At 56.5% G+C, this 22,528-nt stretch overlaps 1 protein-coding gene across 3 annotated transcripts in view; it reads left to right on the top strand.

Annotated features, from left to right (window-relative positions):
- The window catches only part of PHF21B (PHD finger protein 21B), an 84,269-nt gene that overhangs the window by 57,174 nt on the left and 4,567 nt on the right, over positions 1–22,528 (top strand). For all 3 annotated transcript variants that reach the window (XM_072843574.1, XM_072843575.1, XM_072843576.1), the window contains 8 exons: positions 2,838–2,930; positions 5,317–5,664; positions 7,702–7,842; positions 15,483–15,534; positions 16,630–16,706; positions 17,939–17,993; positions 19,032–19,054; positions 21,022–21,180. In XM_072843574.1, the coding sequence (XP_072699675.1) occupies positions 2,838–2,930; positions 5,317–5,664; positions 7,702–7,842; positions 15,483–15,534; positions 16,630–16,706; positions 17,939–17,993; positions 19,032–19,054; positions 21,022–21,180 (948 nt within the window). The remainder of the gene's footprint in view (positions 1–2,837; positions 2,931–5,316; positions 5,665–7,701; positions 7,843–15,482; positions 15,535–16,629; positions 16,707–17,938; positions 17,994–19,031; positions 19,055–21,021; positions 21,181–22,528) is intronic.

Genomic DNA, 22,528 nt, shown 5'->3' on the forward strand with positions numbered 1-22,528 from the left:
CATGACTGGGCTTCTGTCTGCTTCTGGAACACATTTACATGGCCTGGACGGGCCGCCTCAAAAACCTCCTTGGTGCCACGGAGAGGGCAGCTCTGTGAGGTCTCGAGTCGCTCTGGGTGTGGGAACTAGAACCAAGGCCCCGAGGTTGGGGAGCAGGTTTGCACGTGTGGGGAGAGTGACAGTGGGACTCTGGGTGGCCGTGTTTGCAGGTGTGAGGGAAGAGCCCCTGTCCCTCGGCAGCTCCCCGAGCGGCACTGGCAGGGTCCCTGGTTGGACCCTGGAGGCCTGAGGCCCTGCTTGTCTGAGGGCCTCCGTCCCATGCTCTCCCTAAGCTCCTGTTCCACCGCGACCTGGGCTGGACTACAGAAGCTGCCGTCCCGCAGGGGAGCAGAGATGCACAAGCGGGTTCTGATCCACCAGGTCAGAGGCTGGGATGGGAGCAGCTGACGTGAGGCCGGGCCACCACCCGGTTCCCAGAGCCACCCAGTGGGGGCTCTGGGAGGTCTGCTGAACGAACAAGGGAGTGAAGGGGGTTCCCTGTGGGGGGTAGGGGGCACCTGCTGCTGCCCAGAGGTCCTGGGAGGCCATGGAGGGGAGGGTCTTGGCCACCAGCGTGGGACCAGCCGCAAGCCAGGGATGAAAGCACGGTTGCCCAGCAGGGGCGTGGCCTGAAGCCTCCCCCAGGCCTGGGGTTTAGGGGAAGCCCAGCAGGCAGACTGGCCCCACTGTCTATCCTCTGACACAGAAGGAAACCCGTTGATGGGGACAGAGGCAGGAAGCCTGAGACCCGTGGCGCTGGTTTCCTTCTCTACTGTCTCACGCCGCCAGGCCCCGGGGTATTTTACTCTGATTGAGGGTGAAGGCAAGTATGTATGCCCCGTCCTGAAGTCAGGAGGTGCAGATGAGACTTCCCCAGGTTTGCCCAACAAGAAACAGGACCGCTCCAGGATTGGTACCTGGACGGGCTGGTGACGCGAGTCCTGTCCCTCCCCGATTCCGGGCAGGCTGGACCCCCTCACCCCTCCTAACGCTCACCATGTGGACCCCACAGCACCCACTCCCTCTGCCCCTCAGGAGCCCCGAGCAGCAGGACCCCTTCCTGTTGCAGGTACGGGAGTGGGCCTAGAGAGCCAGGGGGCCGCACGCCGCTGGTGTCAGAGCTGGTTGGTCCCCAGCATGTGTAGGAGCAGCCACGACACCTGACACCTGTCTCACCACGTGGGAGCTTCTCTGAGGCTGCCCCAGGGACTCCGCCGATGCAGGAAAATATTTGAAGTTATCTTTGACTTTTATGGTCCCTTTTTTTTTTTTCCTATTAAGATGCTTAGAGCCGTAAGTGTTGTCATAAGGAGATCATTTATCTTGACGGAAGCGTGGCTATAAACTATGTGGTGCTCGTGAAAGAGCCACTGAGATGATTGTTTCTGCTGCTATCGATAAATTCTGACGCGGAGCAGAAAGGTCAGCCCCTGCCAGATAAAACGTCTTTTCAGCTTGTTAATTAAAGCTTTATAAGGACGTGGAATAACGCAGTCTGGGAGCAGACCTGGAGAGAAGCGAGTAGATGGGACTTGGAGGAGCCTGAAGCCTGCCTGGCACAGGAGGGGAAACAGACGGTGGTGGTGGTGGCAGGTGACTTGGGCGTTCCGGGACCAAACCCACCATTCCTGGAAGCAAGAGTTAGAGGGACCGGGCCTGGCAGCCTGGGACTTCAGGTTTTGTTTTTTTTTTTTTTTTAAGATTTTATTTATTTATTCATGAGAGACACAGAGAGAGGCAGAGACACGGGCAGAGGGAGAAGCAGGCTCCCCATGGGGAACCCGATGTGGGACTTGATCCCAGGACCCTGGGATCACACCCTGGGCCAAAAACAGATGCTCAGCTGCGGAGCCCCCCAGGTGTCCAGGTATTTTCAACTTTTTGAGAGATGGCCAAGCTGTTGGTCCGTGTTGTTTTACCATTTTATGTCCCCAGGAGCAGCGGGTGAGCTGCTCTCTGTGGTCACCAGCTCTGGATTTCAAGTGGAACCAGCGCAGTAGTAGGTGGGCAGGGGCAGGGGTAGTACCTGAGTGTGGTGTTGATTCGCATTCCCCTAATAACTAACGCTCTGTAGCATCTCTTCAGGGGCTTATTTGCCATTTGTGTATCGTCTTTAGTCAAGTCTCTGTTCAAATCTCGTGTTCAGTTGTGTTAACTGAGCGGTTCTCCGACGATTGCGGTTTGAGAGTCCTCTAGAGAGTCGGGATGCCAGTCTTTTATCAGACGGGTGACTTGCAAGTGTGTGTTCCCAGTCTGGGGCTTTTCACTGTGTTCACACTTAAGCTTCAGGAGCTTTTAAATTCTTTTGTAGTCCCGTGTGTTCATCTGTCCTCATATGGATCAGGTTTTGCTGGTGTTATATCTAAGGCTCTTTGCCTAACCTAGGGTCCCAGAGATTTTTCTCCTGTGGGTTTTTTTCTCTAGTTTGCTGGTTTTTGGCTTTATGTTTGTTGTTTTTAAAAACAACTGTGCAAGGTATGGATTAACATTCATTTTTGTTGGTTTTCAGTAGACGGGTATCGATATTTAAAAAAAAAAAAAAACAACTTACTTGTAAAAAGGAAGCCGAGCTGCTACGGGGCTAAGTATCTTCTGAACAGTGCCATCCTTTCTTTCTCTGGTTTCCAAAATTTCCTGCATGACGGGAACATGCTTTTGTGGTCGTGAACTCCTGATGGAGAAAGAGAAGAGCTGAGTTTGCTGCGTCTGGGGTGAGAGCTGCGCACCTGCCGGGCAGCCCTGGTGGCCTCAGTGCAAATGTCCCCGGTCCCGGCTCAGCGTCCCCTCCTGTCTTCCAGGCTTTGGGAGCCATCACTGCAGTGCCTGTCACGGGTCCTCAGGTCAGCTCCTTGCAGAGGTTGGCCGGGCAAGGAGCGGCGGTGCTACCTCAGGTAAGCAGCTCGTGGGTGGGCCCGGGGGATCTGTCTGTCCCCAGCACCTCAAGTGCTGCAGGTTTAGGTGGGCCCTAGCCATGGTGGGCAAGAACCCGTTGGGTGCATCCCTTCCCCCTCCTGCCTCCTCTGCCCGTCAGAAGAAGAGTCAGACATTCCAAGTGAACCCAGTTTTTACAACGAGGAGTTGGAAAATCATCTCAGTGGGTCAGGACTAGGATTTCTTTTTCTTTAGCGGAATCAACAAAGCTGGACTAGAATAGAACAGAAAATAATCAAGATGCACCATCAACGTTGTTTCTTGAATAACTCGTTTGTGGACTGGGTCATGAGGTAGTAAAGATTTTGAACCAGGGGTCACAGTCCAAACAGCGCACAGACCCTCTGCACAAGATGATTCATTTGGGGAGGCAGCAAGATACTAAGCCATGCTCCCTGGGTTCAGTCCCCGGCCTCTTGACCTTCCTGGGCCAAGGCTCCTCTCCTGCAGAGGGGCTGGCGCAGGTGCCTCCTCGGTGGCTGTGAGGATGAATCACATGGCACAGAGCCTTTACAGCCATGCCTGGTGCAAAGCAAACGCCTACTGGTAGCTCACCAGCACTCAGCCTTGTTGAGCGAGTGTTGGGTACGCCCTGCCCTGCTGGCTTCAGAGGCAGAGGCAGAGGCAGCTTGTAACCGATGCCCCGTGCTGGAGGATGATGAAGGACAGCTCCTGTCCTGTGCAGCCTTTTCCGGCTGCCCACTTGTGCTGACTCCCAACAGGGCCCCAGAAGGGAGAGAGCATGGAGGGCAGGAAAGGGCCCCCGAGGTTCCTGTGGGAGGAGGACATCCGGCCTGGGTCTGCACGCATCTCCTCTCCAGGTGGCACCGGCTGAAAGTCATGAGCTCGGGGTTCTCCCGAGTAGGTTTTCTCTGGGTTGGAGCCTCACCTGTTCAGAGCCCAGGCCCTGCAGTCTGGGCACGGCTCACCCACATCCAGAGTTGGGATTCTGTGGTGTTGCCCGGCCAGTGTGAACCAGAGCACGTGGGCAGACCCGGAGTGACCCGGAAGGAGCCCACAGCACAGTGCAGCCTCCCTTGACCTGAACTGGACATCACAGCTTGGCTGCGCACTGACCACTGCTCGCCCCACCTGCCCCCACCCTGCCTCTGCAGCAGCAGAGCGCAACTGTCCCCACACTGGTGGCCATCCCAGGCTCCCACATTCAGAATTGGTGTTTGTGGGAGGCTCTGACCCTGACCCCACATGCCAAGGACACAGAGCAGGACAGGATCATACAACTCGGCGTGGGGAGGGGAGGACACAGTTGAGGCCGGCTCCATGGTGGACACTGGTGAGGAGCGGACAGACATGATGCCAGCTTGACTGAGGGGCACGCTGCCCCCAGCTGACCTGCTCCAGGTCACAGAGCCCTGTGGGAGCCACCCCGAACCCCTCTTTCCACCATGGTCACTGGCGATGGATGGGGGTGATCGGTGGGCCCACAGCGCACTACCAGCTTGCACTAACTCTAGGCAGGCTGTGGAAGCCCCAAGTGCAAGTCCCGCTTCCCCACCAGCGACAGCCAGGGCGTTGTTTTCCTCCTCGGGTACATCTCTTCCTCTCCAGGCCTCAATTTGCTCATCTGTGGGATAGGCCGATATACCCGCTTCACGGTGCAGTCACCGTGGGGCTCAAATAAAGTAAGACCCGGGCCAGTCCACTCCGTCTCCTTGTCCCTGAGAAGGTGGCACTAGCGCAGATCTCACGGGCTTGGCGCGAGATTCATTTCTGGCTGCAGGAATGCTGGGAGGCTGGTGACAGCTGACAGTGGAGATGCACGCAGCCGTTTGTGGGTTCTCTCGACCCCTAGTGCACAGAGGGGGTGTGTGCCCGAGACCGCACAGGTCCTGGGGCAGGGGCGAGGGCAGGATCCACCAGCCGTCCGAGCCCTGGCCACAACCCCGTCATAGCTGCCTGCACCTGCTGTAACTCGTTGCGTGTGGGTCTCTCAGAGTGACAGGCCATCTCTGGCTCACAGCACGATGGTTTCCACGGGAGCCCCACCCAGATGGAGGGGCCCCCAGGACCCCTCCCGGTTCCTCCCCAATGACAGCGCTCTGCGGACTTGTGACATCAGAGGGAGCTCACTGCTCTGTGACTGGAGTCAGAGGACACCTGACCGGTCCACGTGCAGCTTTCCCATCGCCCTCCTTCTCTGTTCTTCCATCTCATCTGAGATGAGCGGGAAGGGGCTTGACCCAGAGTTGAGCCCATGGCCTCTCCCCTGCTGTCCCCTCACCTCTAACATGCGAGGCATCGGTGCCCGGGCTGGGCACGCCGCCCCTCCCCCCCACCGCCTGGTTGTGTGTCTGTCTGACTGTGCACCTCTCCCTCCCTCCCCAGGTTAGGCCAAAGACTCTGATTCCAGACAGCCTCCCCGTCACCCCGGGCCGAGACCGGCCACCCAAGCAGCCCCCAACGTTCCAGAAGGCCACCGTGGTCAGTATCAAGAACCCCAGCCCAGCCCTCCCCACCGCCAACAACACCGTGAGCCATGTGCCAGCGCCCGGCAGCCAGCCCCAGGCCCTCGCTGAGCCCGCCGCCATCGCCTCTCCCCTGAGCAGTGCCGGGGTGGCTTATGCCATCATCTCCACCGCCCCCAGCAATGCCGCCATCGCCCCCAGCACCGCCGTGTCTGTGGTCAGCGACAGCGTCAAGGTCCAGCCCCTCCTCATCAGTGCCGACAAGAAGGTGGGTGCGTGGATGCACTCGCGGGGCGGGGGTGGGGGACGGTGGCCCGAACAGAGCGCATGAGTGCGTGGCAGGAGGACCGAGGAGCCTCTGGAATGAATGGGGTGCAGACCCAGGAACGACTGAGCAGTCGCTGCCCAGGGGTGACCCGCAGTCGGAGGGCTGGTGGGCTGAGCGGGGAGGTGAGTGAATCGGCAGGTGAACGGGTGTGTGACGGAGGGAACACGTGGCTGTGTTCATACCAGTGGAAAAAAGAATGGGTGGTCAGTGAGTGCATGACCTTGTTCTGGAATAATTAACCAGTGAAGATGGGTGGCCGGGTGAATGCCCGGAGGAGGCCAGGCCTGGCGGTCGGTCTCTGGCTGGGGTAGTTGGGTAGTTGAGGCCTTTGGTGGGTGCCAGGTGCCCGAATGGAAAATCTGTGATTTCTGGCCACTGAGATTTCACATGGAAACTGAGCTCAGTGGTGACGGTGAGGCCTGAGCTTTCGGGGCTTCTTCTCTGTAGCCTCCTTTCCTCTGTCTCCATTTTGGGGCCTGCCAGGCCGCCCCTCTCTTTGTGGCCAGCGTCCCTCCTGATTTCCAGCCTCCAAGCTGGTGCTCCACTTTCGAGCCCCTGGATGTTACTGCCCACGGTGTTTTTCTGGGAGTATTGTGCTTCTGGGCCTTTCCACCCATGTTCAGTAGCCCCAGGGATTCTCAGTTACCATAGGATGTGCTCGGATGGGGTGACCTGTACCTCAGGAGCATGCCCGGTCCCCAGAGGGCCCTCAGCAGGTGCTTGGGGGATGCATGTACCCCTTTCCCTGCAAGCTCGCCAGCATTCAGTGCTATCACTTTCAACACTTTTTGCTCATTTAATCGGTTGAAGCAGATGCTTGCTGTTCAAAGTTGAATTCCTCTGGTTATTATGAAGCTTGAATGTTTTTCCCCCATACTTTTCAAGAATTCTGTCTCCTTCTGTGTGACTCGTTTGAGGATATTTTTTGCCCTGTTTTCTACTGGGGATCTTAATGTTTTTCTTCCCATGAATATAAAGAGGGGCATTTTTTTTCCATCCAGAGAATTCTGGGGTTTTAAAATTGTGATACAAAGGCGAACAAAGAGCCCTCCCTTAAGCCGGCAGCAAAACAGATGCATTTTTTCTTCCTGTTTAGGAGCTTCAAATTCACAAGACAGTCACGTTCTTAGGGGGGAAAGAAAATACAAGTTCCAATTATTCCTGGCTTGGGCGAGACCCTGGCTGACTGCTCCTGGTGAATTCCTTCCCCTGGATTCATGAAAGATAATGATTCCTTCCCAATCCCTCGCCCCCAAAATTAATAAAGTAGTTGAGCCACCGATGGAGGGAAGTCCGGCCCAGGGAGGGGCTGGGCTGCATGCATTGCTTTTGGACCTCTCAGCCTCAGACCCTTCGATCAAACCAGATGAGAGCTGGGAACCCCGAAGACAGCTGGCTGAAGTGGGGCCACTCTGACCGGGTAGCCCTACCACCCCCACCTCCCCACCCCAGGCCAGGTTTGAGGGTCTCAGACACGATGGCCTGGGCGCCCGAGGGGCAGGCTGGGGAGGGGACAGGCTGGGCAGGCACTCAGACAGAGCCCTCATGACCCCAAGTGGCAAATCTGAGCCCTCTTGGCCTCAGTTTACCTGCACTTGAGCTAGAGATAAAGAAACCAACTTCTTTTGAGTCTTCACTTCCCGGATCTTCGTGACCTCCCTGGAGGTAGGATTGCAAGGAAGCTGAGGCTCAGGGAGGCAAAGTGACCTCCCTGAGCTGTGACAGTAGCACAGGATTGAGCCAAGGCCCCTCTGGTTCCTAAACCGGACTCAGTCTCACGCAGACCCTCGTGTAAAGAACTATCTGGAGGCACACGCCCGGGGTGCAGGCGCCCCGAGGACTAGAGGGCTTGGTGCCAGCCTCCTCACACCTCTGTGATCCCACCTTCCGAGGCCCCCACCCCTCTGGCCCTCCTAGCTCCCTTCTCCCTCCCCAGCTGCCACCCCTCACCCTCACCCTCAGTGCCGTATCTTCCAGGTCATCATCATCCAGCCTCAAGTACAGACACAGCCGGAGAGCACGGGGGAGTTGCGGCCGCCCACGGAAGAGCCATCTCAGGGAGCTCAGGCGACCAAAAAGAAGAAGGAGGACTGGCCCCCGAGCCAGGAGAACCCCGAGGTAGGGTGGCTGGGACCTGGGGGTCACCGTAGGAAGCGGGGACAACGGTGCAGGGCACAGCTGCCCTGTTCAGTGGGAGCTCCTGGTGGGGGGGACTTGCTCAGGGAGCCTCGGATCCCCAGCCCTGCACCTCACAGATTTGCTCACAACATGCAGGGGTTAGCCCAGCTTCTAGAACCAGGAGCCTGGCTTTGCATCACGTGTGGCCACATTACTAGCAGTTTCTATGTCTGTAATAGGAGTGGTAATTCTTCCTTCCTCGTGGTGTGGTGGGGAGGATCCCATGGGTCAGGGTCTCCCCTGTCAGGGGACAGCACATGGCCCTGCCCCTTCTCCCTGCCCGTGGCCACTCATGAGCAGCTGAGGGTGGGGAGAGCAGGACCTCAAATGCCTTGGAAGTCAGAGGCAGTCAAGGCTGACACGGGAGATGCAGCTGACTCCTGAAAGTACCTGTAGAACTTTCAAGAAATTGCATATTAGTACCACCTCCTCCATCTCCAATGATGGTGGCGGGACAGATAGGTCCTCGTGGCGCCATCCTAGTCGGCGACCGCTCTCGTGTTCCTGCTTGGAGCCTCTGCATCCTACGCCAGAGTCAACCCTTTGGGCCTTTCTCCCTGCAGCTGCCATCACCCGGCCCCCTTTTCTGTCCCTACCAAATTCTTATTCATCCCACAGTAAGATTCATTTCAGGCATCCTCTCCTCCAGGCAGCCTTCCCTGACCACCTCACCTCGGTGGGCAGAAGAGGCCCCTGTGTGGACTCCCGGGGCTCTTGATGATTCTTTTTATCAACATGCTGTCATTATGGAAAGAAGTCAGTCTTTCATCCATTCATCCCTTCATTGATTCGTCAGACGTGTCATAGAGTTTGCTCCGCGCCAGGCTCCGTGCTGAGGGTAGGGACCCTGAGGTGGGATGGGTGGAGTCCTGGCCCGAGGGACACTCACTGCTCCTGGCATGACCACTAAGACTTCAGCTTTGGTGAAAAAAAAATCCCAAGCGTCCTCAGAGAACTACAAAATCAGAGCTCTGGGAGGTGCAGGGAGAAGGAGAGAGCGTGTTTGCACCTGGAAGGACAGGGACGGGGGGCGGGGGGTCAGCAGGGTCAGGGAGAGGTGGGGCCGGGGCGGAGGCGGGAGGGATGGCGTGGGCACAGAGGGCACTGCCTGGGCAATCACATGCATGCCAGCTGGTCTGCTTGGAGCGCGGGTAGCTCGTATGCATGAGAAATTCTGAACACAGAGTCAGAGAGGCATCGGGACCTGACCCTGGAGGACCTGCATGCTGGCTGCCGGGGGCGGGGGGGGGGGGATCTTTATTCCTTGGGCAGTGGAGAACCATGGAATATCTTTGAGCAGGAGAGTGACTTGACTATTGTCCTTTGACGTGTCCAAAAAGCCTGCGGAGATTCTGAGTCCCTGAGGCTGAAATGGAACCAAGTCTGGGCTGTGGCCCCAGGCACCATTCCTTGGGGTGGTGTGAGCCCCTGCTGTGTGCATGCTGGGCCCCGGGCCGGCTCGCAGCCCGAGGCTCCCACATGCACACCCCTCTGTCCTCCCATGGGGTCACGTTGCACCCAGTGCAATCTCCAAGGTTTTCTGGGTGAATTCTCTGTGTTCTCTCAAAGTACATCGAAGCCAGTTATTGTGCATTTATACAATTAGTATAATTACATTTAACTACATAATTAGTGTAAATACGTGTAATGACTTAAATAGAACTTGTAATTAGAACATGTCCTGGTGTAAAAATCCTTATTAAACTTTCTTTTTAAAGAGGTCTGGGAGCAGTTGTGTGGTGCAGACACGGGGCTTTGTGGCAGCCTTTGAACCTGTTCACGAAGAGCCCAAGTTAGGAGCACTTGAGGCCTGAGCAGCCACTGGCCCAGAAACTTCATCAGATGGGACAGTTGGTGGCTCCCGGGGCAGTGTGTGCAAGCCCTGCACGCCACAGCTGGGAGCTCGAGCAGCCCCTGATGGGCCAGCCTGGTGGTGGAAAGGAACATCGAGTTTACCAGCACCCCAGGATGACTCCAAGGCTCTGTCCACTCTTCCCTGTTTCGAGGCCCGTGGCTGCCTTTAGGACAGAACTGTGGCCTTTTCTGTGCCACCCGTAGTCCTGGCCTCGGGCAGCATCTCACGGAGATTGGCCCTCAGATCAGCATGTGCCTTGCAGGGGGGCAGCCAGAGCAGGGATCCCGGCCCCATGAAAACCCTGATGGCAGCCCCAGGCCCAGTCACCTCTCTGGAAAAGACTTGTGCACACAGATGCTCCTTCCTCCACACCATCCCTGTTACCATGTCCCTGTTCCTGCCCCATCCCTCCCCAGACTTAGGGCTCCCCATGCCCAGATGGAATCCTCCCCGTTTATTCTCCCGGCAGTTAGAAGGATGTTTCTAAAATTCAGAAATAACCAAGTCACACCCCCCCCCCCATTCTCAAATCCATCATGGGCAGCTCTGGGTTCTGACTCAGAGGCAGCCTTCTCCTGCAAACCCACAGCAGCAACAAATAAAATGTAGGAATCTAATGGAAAATGAGTTTGCTTCTTGGCGAGTCAGATACACCAGGTGGTGTGGTCTCAAAAAGTAAACTTTATTTGCAGCAAATAAAGAGATCCAAGAGAGGGTGAATGGGTACCTTTTATTTAGGGTTAGGATGAATATTTAGATGGGGAAGCCTTGTCATCATATGTACATAGAGGAGGGCATAAGATCTTGCATGTGTGTTAAGGAAACACATCTGTACATACATTGCATGTTATGTAAATGGGGCTGAGGCTCCTCCATGAGCAGAGATTTCAGTACTGCAAAAATTTTAGTACCTTAATGGAGTACAGTCACTCATGGTCCATCTGCACAGGCATGAGCCAGGTTTAGGTCAGATGGTCCAGGTAGTCTGGGCAGTGGCCATCCCCTGAGGGCTGGTTTCGGGTTTCCTTTGCCTGAGTTAAGAGGTAAGTCAGAAAGGAATGCTTAAGGAAAAATGTAGGACAGAGGTAGGACAGAGGTTATGAGTACAGGTAAGTGGAGTCAAGGTCAGGTCTTGGGGTCTAGCTGGTGACAAGAAGAGACAACAGAGATGCAGCTGTGCATTGCTGTGTCCCAGAAACACCAGTTGTAAGCAGAACTGATGCTCAGGCCACCGGGCCCCGGGGCCACAGTCGGGTACGGGTGACCAGGAGAGGGGGCGACTCACACGTGGCAGTAGGTCCCCAGAGTTCTCCAAGACAGAAAGGAGCCAGGTTGAGCCTGAGGCCACAGCTACCCCCAGAGAAGGGGCCAAGGCCGAGGTGATGGTAGTCCTCCCCCAAAGAGAGGTGAGCAGGAGGCAGAGAAAACAAAAATGCAAAATAAGGAGAAGAAGGAGTCGTACCCAAAAAGACCCTGTGGACATAATTCTGGAATCCATGAAGCAGCCCCCACTAAGGCTGACAGAGTCAGCATCTGGAGCTTGCGTTTATTCAAGATGAAGTTAATCTTGTGGCATACTGTAGCAACGACTTGTATGTTTAGGATACTCAGGCAAGTTTTTGCATTTTTTTACCATAAGATAAAGAATACTCACTAGATTAAAAAAGAAAAATCAACATGTTACTATAAATTCAAAGAAAGAGAACAGTAAAATCACCACCACTAAAGAAGAAGCTCCTAAGGCTTAGGGAGGAGATGGCTAAATGGCCACCAAACCAGAGAGAATGAAGTGTGAGCTGGAAAAAGGGAAAAGCAGTAAAACCATCGTGAAAATAATTAACGGAATTGGATGAGCTCAGGGGACCCTAGACACAGCAGAAGACACAGTAAGGGGCAGAGGAGGCAAAAGTGAGCAAAGTGCACCCAAGTAAAAAAGGAAGAATGAAGGGCCTCTGGGTGGCTCAGCAGTTGAGCATCTGCCTTCGGCTCAGGTCACCATCCGAAGGTCCGGGGATCAAGTCCCGCATCGGGCTCGCTGCAGGGAGCCTGCTTCTCCCTCTGCCTGTGTCTCTGCCTCTCTCTTTCTCTCTCATGAATAAGTAAAGTAAAATCTTTAAAAATAAAAATTTAAAAAGGAAGAATGAGTTTTTAAACATTGAAGAGTGATCTCTACAATGACAAGCAAAGAGGACACAGTAGATGTATAAGTATAGGCTTCCAGAAGGGATCCCAGAGTAGAGGAAGTGACACTTCCCATAAGACCTGTGGTGATATGGGTTTGGCTATACCGTGTAGGCAGTTGGCTCCCATTTCTGTCCCCAAGTGAATGTGGGGTCACGTTACCTCCTGTGGAGGAAGGGGGAGACTGGATGGAGGGCCAGGAGGCGGGAGCTTGGTCTCCATGCTGCTGATATTTGCCCAGCCCAGTCTTTTCCAGGTGGAGCCAGCAAGGAAGGGAAGGTGTCAATACTGGGGGGTAGGGGGTCCCTAGAGTCCCTGCCACCGTGCATTCAGCCCCAGGGCCCAGAAGCAGTGCTGAAGCCAGGTGGCCCCAAACCACAGCCTGGACCACTATTGGCTGAATCTACTGGACCCCAGAATGCCCTTTGTGGCAGCTCCATGGCCACATTAATTGTTAGTCTTGCATTCATGTGAGCACACACCTTCCAGGAGAGAATTTATGGATCACACATTCCATGGTGTGGTCATGCTTCTCGACTTTTTTTTTTAAGTAATTCAAGAAAGTTTACTAAAATTGAAGACAACTTATGTGCATGTTGCATGGACTGTGTCCCTGGTACCAGGCACCAGGGAAAACGAACATGTGCGCCAGGGGAGAACGGTCAACACTGCCACAAAACCCAGCACGACCACTGGCCTGCAACAGAAATGGAAGGATCTGGAAGACATCCAGGCAAAAGCAATCACATCATGAGGGCAAACAGCCTGCCTTCTGGCTTTTCCACCCAGCATTCAAATCCAGAATACAGTAGAACCACATCTACAAGCTCCTGAGAAAACAAAGGAAGAGCCAAGGCTTTTATGTCCAGCCAAGCTGGCCTTTGGACTGAAAGGCTCCACATAGGAGGTTTCAGTTCTGCCCAAGAGCTGGAGAAATGCTGCTCCATGGGCCTGGCTCAACCTCAGTTGGCTGAGTGACAGCTGGGGATCTCTGGGAACAGCCCTGGGGTGGCAGCTCAGTGAAACTGAAATGGATAAGGATGTCAGGTCAGAGTGCAGCTATTACGTTCTCTGATAATGTCCGAAGACTTCACCTGTAACCCTGCGGGGAGAGCACGGGAGGTGGGAGGCAACGTGAGCTCTCGGCCAGTAGTGGCTGAGGTTTGTTTTGCAGCAAGTCAAAGAATATCATGGAAAGCTGACAAATTGAGGAGGAGAGCTATTTTTAACAGTGTAGAAGTAAAAAAAAAAAAAAAGGAAAGAAAGGAACAGTGGGTAGTTGCTATTTGCAAAGATGTAGAAAACCTAAGAGAATCAATAAAAAAAAAAATACTACAGACAGGTTTTGGCACAGCAGTGGGGTTAATGTTAGTGTAAAACGTCGATCATCACAGAAACACAGAGCAACCTGTTATAAGCCTTATAGATAATCCTATTTACAGTAGCAACAGAAAGATTAAATATCTAGGAATAGGGGTGTCCAGGTGGCTCACTTGGTTGAGCGACTCTTGATTTCGGCTCAGATCGTGATCTCAGGATCTTAAGATCAAGCTCCATGTTGGGCACCACACTCAGCAGGGAGCCTCCTTGAGATTCTCTCCCTCTCCCTCTGCCTCCCTTCAACATTTCTTAAAAAAAAAAAAAAAAAAAACTAGGGACACCTGGTGGCTCAGTTTGTTGAGTGTGTGCTTCTCTTTCTCGCTCTCAATGAGTAAGTTAAAAATCTTTTTAAAAATCTAGGAATAGGGGATCCCTGGGTGGCTCAGCGGTTTGGCGCCTGCCTTAGGCCCAGGGCGCAATCCTGGAGTCCCAGGATTGAGTCCCGCATCCGGCTCCTGGCATAGAGCCTGCTTCTCCCTCCTTTGTCTGCCTCTCTCTCTCTCTCTCTCTCTCTCTCTCTCTCTCTGTCTATCATGAATAAATAAATAAAATCTTAAAAAAAAATCTAGGAATAGTGATCCCTGGGTGGCTCAGCGGTTTAGCACCTGCCTTCAACCCAAGGCATGATCGTGGAGTCCCAGGATCAAGTCCTATATACATCGGGCTCCCTGCATGGAGCCTGCTTCTCCCTCTGCCTATGTCTCTGCCTCTCTCTCTCTCTGTCTCTCATGAATAAAATCTTTTTAAAAAAATCTAGGAATAAACATACTGGCAACAGTCAATACCCACTGGAGGGTAAGTTCGAAACCCCCAAAGGCAGAACAGAGAGGCGCACCACGGTTTTGGAGAGGAAAATTTTATATCACAAAGTCGTCATTATGCCCTGAGTTAATTTATCACCTTAACATCATCCCAGTAAATATACCTCCGTCTCCTTCATGGTTTCCAAATTTCACATGACACCATAAGCAAGAGGAGCCAGGGAAATGCTGAGCAAGAAGAAAAGGGAAGGCTATGACCCCACCAGTGCCACCATAGGTCCCACGCAGGTAGGAACGGATGAAGAGACACAGAAGACGACCACATGTGCACGTGATAACTTACTATACCATTAAAGGGGCTCCTTGAACCAGCGAAAAGTGGAACAATGGAATTTCCAATAAATGAAATTGGAACAAACGAGACGTAGCCATACGGAATAAAAGCAATCTCTACTTCACACCATGTCCACCAGGGCAAATTCCAAATGGGTCAAAATTTAAATGTAAACAGCAGAGCAGCCCAGGTGGCTCAACGGTTTAGCGCTGCCTTCAGCCCAGGGCCTGATTCTGGAGACCCCGGATCGAGTCCCACATCGGGCTCCCTGCATGGAGCCTGCTTCTCCCTCTGCCTGTGTCTCTGCCTCTGTCTCTCTGTGTCTATGAATAAATAAATAAAATCTTTAAAAAAAAAAAGAAAATATATAAATGGATAGTCAAGACATTAGTGACTTGCTTTATAACCTGAGTCTGTAGAGCTAAGGTTCAAAAATCGAAACACTGAGAAAGAGAAAAATGATAAATTCTCCTACACAGAAGTTCTTTTTTTAGTCTCCATGGCCAAAAAAAAGCATAATTCCCAGCTCCTTACGTGGGGGTGGTGCACGGCCAGTTGATGAGGACAGTGTGGACTGGATGGGGAAAGAGGGATTTTGCCATGGAGGCGTCTGACCCGCTGGCGCCCCCGCCAGGTATCATCAGTGTGATGAGTCACCTTGATAACACGCACCCCCGGAGATGGAGACGCGGGCTGGGAAGGGCACGTCACCTCTGTGGTCTTCCTCCTGCAAGCCCATGATCCGGTCTAACCACGAGAGCCATCAGATCGCGGCAGAGGGGCATCCCACAGAGCACCTGACCAGCCCAAGCTCAAAACTGTCAAGGTCACCACCACCAAGGAGAGCCTGCGAGTCTGGCACAGCCCCTGGGAGCTAAGGAGACACAGCACCTAGGTGCAGGGTGGGGTCCTGGGACAGAGAACAGACAGTAGGTAAAAACTAAGGAAACCCGAAAGAGAGAAGCCGGCCCCATGAGTAGGTGCTCAGCAAACACTTTTTGCCTGAATGGATGAATGAATGAATGAACGTGCACAGCGGTGTTAACACTTCTCTGTTTCCTTCCCTCAGAAAATCGCCTTCATGGTAGCTCTAGGCCTGGTCACCACGGAACACTTGGAAGGTAAGGACGCGCGCGGTGGCAGGCTTGGGGTGGTGGCCACGGGGTGGTGGCCGGGGGAGGGCAGTGCCCACGAGTGATCCGCCTTCTGGGGCGTCTGTCCCAAATGCCAGAGGCTGTCAGCAAAACACCAAGAAAGCCGTCCTGCTCTCTCTCCCTGGCTTTGTGGCTGTCCGCACCAAGCCCACCATGGCACTTCCTGGGCTCAGCGGAGGCACCGCGGGGGTCCCCTGCTCCCCTGTGGCACAGGGCACAGTGAAGGTGGGGGGGGGGGGGGATGCTGGAGCGACGGCCCAGCCCTGCCACTTGCTAACCACTCAGGCTTGGGCCCTCCCAGTCACATCAGAAAGTCTGCGATTGAGTCCCCATCATGCTCTTAGAGCTGGGTGACCTCGGGCAAGCTCCCTCCACCCTGAACCTCGGTCTCCTCTTCCGCCACACGAGGAGAGAACGACACCTTGAAACTTAGCAGCGTTGCCATGAGCGCCAGGACAAGAAAGCTCTGCTGATACGCTCGTGACTGTCATGACGATTTTTACAAATCATCCTCCTTGTAAAAATTCTACCCCCGCCTGTGAAACCCTCGACATTTATTTATGCGGACCCTGTCTGCCTCCACGGAGGCTCTGGGGTGCCTTACGTGGAACACGAACGAGGCGGCAAGGATCTGGAAGGAGAAATTAGGTCCAGAAGACAAGTTAGGAAAAAAAGTCAAAACAGCTGCACCAGGGAAACCGGTCACAGGTTCCACCCGGCAGGCAAAGCTGAAAGAAGGCAGAGGGGGGACCGTTCCTTAGAGGCTACCTTAGCGGCAGGTGTACCTGGTCCTCGCAGGTGCGCGGAGCCAGCCAGCAGCCCACGGGAGACGGGCCAGGCGGGATGATGGCACACGGGGAAGCCCGTGGCGAGAGTGGGTCCCCGCCACCCTCCGGCCCGCAGCCAGCACCTCTGTCTGCCTCGGAGTGAGCGATTCGGGGGCCGCTCAGGGGCGGGGATGCTGGGCAGGAGGGGACAGGGACAGCCGGGCCTCGCAGAGGAAGAGCTCGGGGTTCCCCGGACAGGGTGGAACCGGTAACTGCCGTGTCCGGGCCTTTCCAGAAATCCAGAGCAAACGCCAAGAGCGGAAGAGAAGAAGCACAGCCAATCCTGCCTACAGCGGCCTCCTGGAGACCGAGGTGAGGGGCCCGTGGGTCTGCACCCGTGAGGGGCCCGTGGGTCTGCACCCGGGCGGGGAGGTTCCCCCGGGCTGGCCCCCCCACCTGCCCCACCTGCCCCGGGGAGTGGAGTTCAGGGCGTGATGGCAAATAACATCGGGGAACGGACACGAGAGACCCGCACGTCCTTGGGTTCCCCACTCAGGCTGCAGGGGGGAGCGTGGCTCGCGTGCGGGGTGCGGCCAGCTTCCAGAAGCGTCGCCCCAATGATCAGGCCTGGCGCCTGTCACAGACGCTGGGGAGCAACCCCAGAATCGTCCCCCAGCACGGAAGCAGTTTCTTTTTAGGGCCGTGAGGTCCGATGCGTGGGGCAGCTCTCTGCAGCCGAGCCGTGTCCCCAGGGGCCTGCAGGAGGCTCAGGGGGCTGCTGCCCTCACCTTCCCTGGCGGTGACCACTCTGCGCCATTGTCCCGAGTCCGTGGCTCATGAACTCTGCGGGGACAGAGGGATCTCGCCTGGCGCGGTGATCACCCGGGTTCGGGGAGCCCCCACCCCCCATGCCAGCCGCCCCCTCCCTCTGCTTTATAGCTTCCCCAGCAGAGAACACGTCCCAAGTGTCCATCCCAATACCCGAGACCTTCCTGCTCGGTTTCCTGGGCGCGCCTGGTCCCCGAGATGGGTGTCCCCAGCACCGTGGCCCTTCTGTAAGAATGTCACCGACAGGGCCTGGTGCCCTCTGCGTGCTCGCTGCTGAAACCACCCGGCGCTCTGGGCGCAGAGCCACACCCTGGGGTCCGAAGCCCAGGGCCGGGCCCGGATGATCTGATGCACGAGTCCAGAGTCCGCCCACGGCCGTGACCCTTCACCCTGGACACGACATAGGCCCCAGAGCGGCCCGGCCGCCCCGAGAGAGGCGGGCGTAGTCAGTCATCCGTCTTTCCGCCCCAGCACAGCCATGCCCAGCTGTGGTCTGACAGGCTGGGCTGTGCCTCAAGCCCCCTTTTAGAATGTACCAGAAACCTGATCTGGGGTCTCTGACGCATCCTTCCTGAGGGAGGCGGATGTACCCACGGGGTAGGGGGCAGCGGTGGATCCCAAGCCTCCCTCGGGGGAGGCTGGGTGCTGACTCCTCGCCGCCCCCCTACCCTGCGTCCCCTGGGTGGGGCCTGTCCCGGGGGCACCTTGGGCAGGAGCCGTGTGGCCAAGGAGGGCTCCACGTGACATGGCTTTGTTTTGCTTCCGGTCCCCTGCAGAGGAAACGGCTGGCATCCAACTATCTCAACACCCCCCTGTTCCTCACAGCGAGAGGTAAGCGCCACGGGGCCGTGGCTTCTGCGGCCAGGGCTGCTCCGGGGCCCGGGGCAGGGTCGGCCTGGGTGGCCCTCTGCTCCCGGCCTGCGTGCGGCTGGCCTGGCCCGGCCACGGTGGGACGGAGTTGCTCTCTGGGGGACGGTGCCTCCCAGCCCCCGCGGCCTCCTTTGCCCCGACATCTCTGGGGAGGATGCTCCGTGTGGCAGGTGTCAGAGCCGGGGCTCAGAGCTGGGACAGCGACACGAGGGCTGAACGTGACAGCACGATGTCACCTGCCCAGCATTTCCGTCCTTCCCATTGGGCGGTGTAACCCACGGACAGCTCTGACCCAGTGACGGCAAGGAAGACCGTTTGCTTTGTGCCATCATTGTTTTGAGTGGTTTGGCGTCACTTACTGGAACTGGGTTACAGACAAAACAAACAAAAACCACAGTCGAGAAGAAGTTTCTCTGAGAAATCCTAGAATGATGCCCCCTCTGGGCAGCTCCCTGCCGTGCCACGGTGGGTCCTGGCCATGACCAGGGCAGAGATCCCTCCTCCCATGATGCCCCTGGTGAGAACAGGGTGTCCGGGGGCCTATGATGCTCCCATCTTGCTCCTGGTGAGAACAGGGTGTCCCGGGGCCTGTGATGCTCCCGTGATGCCCCGGGTGGGAACAGAGTGTCCTGGAGCCTGTGATGCTCCTGTGATGCCCCGGGTGGGAACAGGATGTCCCGGGGCCAGTAATGCTCCCGTGATGCCCCAGGTGGGAACAGGGTGTCCTGGAGCCTGTGATGCTCCCGTGATGTCCCAGGTGGGAACAGGGTGTCCCAGGGCCTGTGATGCTCCCATGATGCCCCTGGTGAGAACAGGGTGTCCGGGGGCCTGTGATGCTCCTGTGATGCCCCGGTGAGGACCAGGTATCCCGGGGCCTGTGATGCTCCCATCATGCCCCGGGTGGGAACCCCTGCCACACGGGGCCTCGTGGCCTCCACTCCTGGTTGGTGCTCCTCCAGCGCCCACTAACGTGTTCTCCGCCCTTCTTCCCCGTGCTAGCCAATGAGGACCCCTGCTGGAAGGTAGGTGCCCCCTCCCTGCACACCTGGGGGGCGGGGTGTGCTCTCCATGGTGCAGGTACGGGTGCTCCTGGCAGGGGCGGGGCGGGGCGAGCAGAGAGCCTTCGGGCTCCGTGGCGCAGCCTGCCAGGCAGGGCCGGGCATCCCCACGGGGTCAAGCACGAGCTCTCTCCACACTCCTGGGGACGCAGGGACCCGGGAGCCAAGGCCCAGGAGGAGGCGCTGGCGGCCGAGCTCTGCTGTGGGAGCCCAGGCGGAGCTGGCTGTCTCAGGCCCTGTTGCCCACCTGGTGAGGGTCAGACCTAGTAATCCTCAGGGTCTCACCCCCCAGGATTGCATTTCTGGGATCCTATACGACGCCAGCCACCTCCTTCCCAGGACACGGGCTGGTCGTGACCTCAGTTGTTAGGATTTTGTGTATTTATTTGAGCAAGTGAGAGAGAGCGTGCAAGTGGGGGTGAGGGAGGCAGAGGCAGAGGGAGAAGCAGACCCTGTACTGAGCAGGGAGCCCGACATGGGGCTCGACCCCAGGACCCTGAGCTGGATGGAGGGAGACGCTTCACCGACTGAGCCCCCAGGCGCCTCGTGACCTCATTTTTCAAAAAAGTTTTGGATCTAATTCTAAAAGCACCTTCTAGCCCCCGCACGCCCATAATGGCCAGGCCCCCAAGCAGCAGCCGGGGTTGGGCATAAACTCCGGTTACACTGTGCTTTCTGCCACCAGAGCCGTGTAGTGTCACAGGTCGGTTTTGGTGGTCCCCACGCTCGCCCCCGGCCACCTGCATGCAAGCCACCCAAGCCACACGGGCGCAGGACATGCCTTGAGCAGAGTCCCACTTCCGCAGACCCCAGTCCCAGAGGGTCATCGGCTTCGAGGCGGGAGTGCCCGATGCTGGTCGTGCTCCTGCCCCCAGCTCTCTGAGCGACCCTGGGCCAGTGGCTCACCCTCCCTGGGCTCTTGCACTGACATGGGAGGTGACCGCAGGTCTCTTAGGCCTCATCTCGGGCTGCGGCCCCCTCCGCCAGGGGTGGCTTGGGGTCCACTGTCCTCGTGGCCTGGGTCATTCCGGATGGGAACCCTCTGGCCCTTCACCACTCTGACGTCAGAGGACGCTGCTGACACGCGGGTAGAGGACAGACATCATGCACCTGGAGAAGGTGTTCTCGTGGGTGGTGGGAAACTGCTCAGACCTCGCAGGCTAGGGGGGCAAGGGGTTATGAGAGGCTCTTCTGTCTCCCAGTCAGGGCTGTCCACAGTGCAGCCGGCTGGCTGGAAAGGTAGTGAGCTCCCCGTCCCTGCAGGTGTGCAAGTAGGAACTGAGCAAACAAAGGGGTGGGTGACCGTACAAGGGATATTTGAGGTTCCTTTATCCTGTGGAAAGAGTCAGCTCCTCCTTGCCTGGATCCTTCACGGATTGTACTTCGTGTACCCTGCACTGTTCATCTTCCCAGCATCCTGTGGGGGCAGGTGTCATTAGCCCACATTGCAGCCGTGGCTTCAGAGGAGCGCAGTGACCCACTGGGGTGTTGGGAGATGCCCGGTTAGACCAAGGTGCCGTCAGGAGGACGGGAGAGGACCGTGACCCTGGGCCTCCCAAGGCCGTGTGCGCCTAAAGAGCGTGTGGAGGGAGGCTTTGGGGGCACGGGCCGGGGGCTCCGCTGGGATGTGGCCCCGTGGGGGCCCCGGGGGACCTGTTTCCTAGGACCTGTTTCCTAGGCCATCACCCACACCCCATGTCCCAGTCTCAGCCGGGCCACACCCCGGCCCTGGTGAACATGGCCCAGGTGGTGCCCCTGAGTCCACCTGCCAGGTAGCTGCTCGTCCCCCCGGTTCCCGGGTTCATCCCTCCCCCTCCCAGAGCTGCTGAGAAACAGTGGGGCACGAGCAGTTCGGGGTGGCAACTGCCCGGGGGGGCCCCCGCTCCCTCCCGGCCCTGCCGACCCGCCTCCCGCCCTCCCTTCTCTTTCAGAGTGAGATCACCCACGATGAGCACTGCGCCGCGTGCAAGCGAGGGTCCGACCTGCAGCCCTGCGGCACCTGCCCGGGGGCATACCACCTGGGCTGCCTGGACCCGCCCCTCAAGACGGCGCCCAAGGGCGTGTGGCTGTGCCCCAAGTGCCAGCAGAAGGTAGGGGAGGCTGTGCTGCCAGGCAGTGGGCTCTCCCCCCCGCACCCTGACTCTCTCCCTGCCCCAGGGGACCCCCCACCCCCGGCACAGCTCGGGGGGCGGCCCAAACCTCATTTCAGAGGCTGGATGGTCTGCTGGGCTGGCCCGGGCACTGTAGGGTTTCAGCAGCGCCCCCCTTGTGGCCATCTAGACACAGCCAGCTGAGGCCCACGGGCCGTGACTGAGCAGACGTCCCTCTACAGCTCTGACCCACCGACCACCTCTGAACCCCAAAGGCCCCCTGGGGAGACCTGGACTAACATCGCAAACCGCAAAAACCGTGATGCCTGATGTGTTCCATCTCCCTGCCAACACACAAAACCGAGCCAGTTTGAGAAAACAGTAACCCTCCCTTCTGGTGATGATGCAGGGAGGCAGACGCTCTTCACGTTGTAGGATTTTATCAGGAGCCTTAGAAACCTGTGTACCTTGTCAACGCAGAATCTAGCTTTGGGGAATGTAGTCTCGAATAATCCAAATCCGGATAAAACTCTGTGTACGAAGAAGCCTCCCGTCCCTTATTTGTACAGGAACATATACAGCTACCTCGCAGCACTTAGGAGACCGCGAAATAAATTCCAGCGTGTGTACCGAGTGCGATATGTGGACATTGAAAACGATCTTGGCCAAGATTTTGTGATTCTTTGGGATTTGTTCTTTATATGGAACTAAGTTGTTTTTTTAAATGAAAACACCAGGCTTTATAGTGGTTGTATAGTTTAATTGTCGGCTCCCCAAGAAAAGCTGCAGGTTGAATAAAAAACACCAGGGGACATTCTTCCAAGTGTTAGACTCAGTTTGGGAAGTAGCAGTGTTTTTTTTTTTTTTTTTTTGGTGAAAGATGTTTCACTATATAATGTATATGTATTACTCATAAAAATCATAGAGAAATCATCTTAATTTCAGAAAACACTGATTCTCGTGGGTTCGCATCCCGGGGACCTAGGGAGAGGATGGGTACAGTGGGCCGTATGTCACAGTCTCCTGTGGGAGCCACCAGCCCCTGTACTGTGACTGCCCCGGGGGGTCACAGCTCTTTGAGGGAAGATGGAACAAGATTCCCTTCCCCACTTTAGCACGATGGTGGGGCCTCCCTGGGCCCTCGGTTTGGCCCTGGCGTGCCTGGGGCTGCCCTCAGGTCCCCAGGACAAGGGAAGAAGACAGGCGGTCATTCATGTATGCACTCAGTCAAGAAGGAATGGACCCTCCTCCAACCAGCACTTTTTTGGGAGTCCTGGGTAGAAGCAGGTTCCTGCCCTCAGGGAGCTCTGTGAGGCAGCCCACGACGCAGGGGTGGCCCCATCCCATC

Source organism: Canis lupus, chromosome 11 (genome assembly GCF_048164855.1).
Source record: "Canis lupus baileyi chromosome 11, mCanLup2.hap1, whole genome shotgun sequence".
NCBI classification, from domain to species: Eukaryota; Metazoa; Chordata; class Mammalia; order Carnivora; family Canidae; genus Canis; species Canis lupus.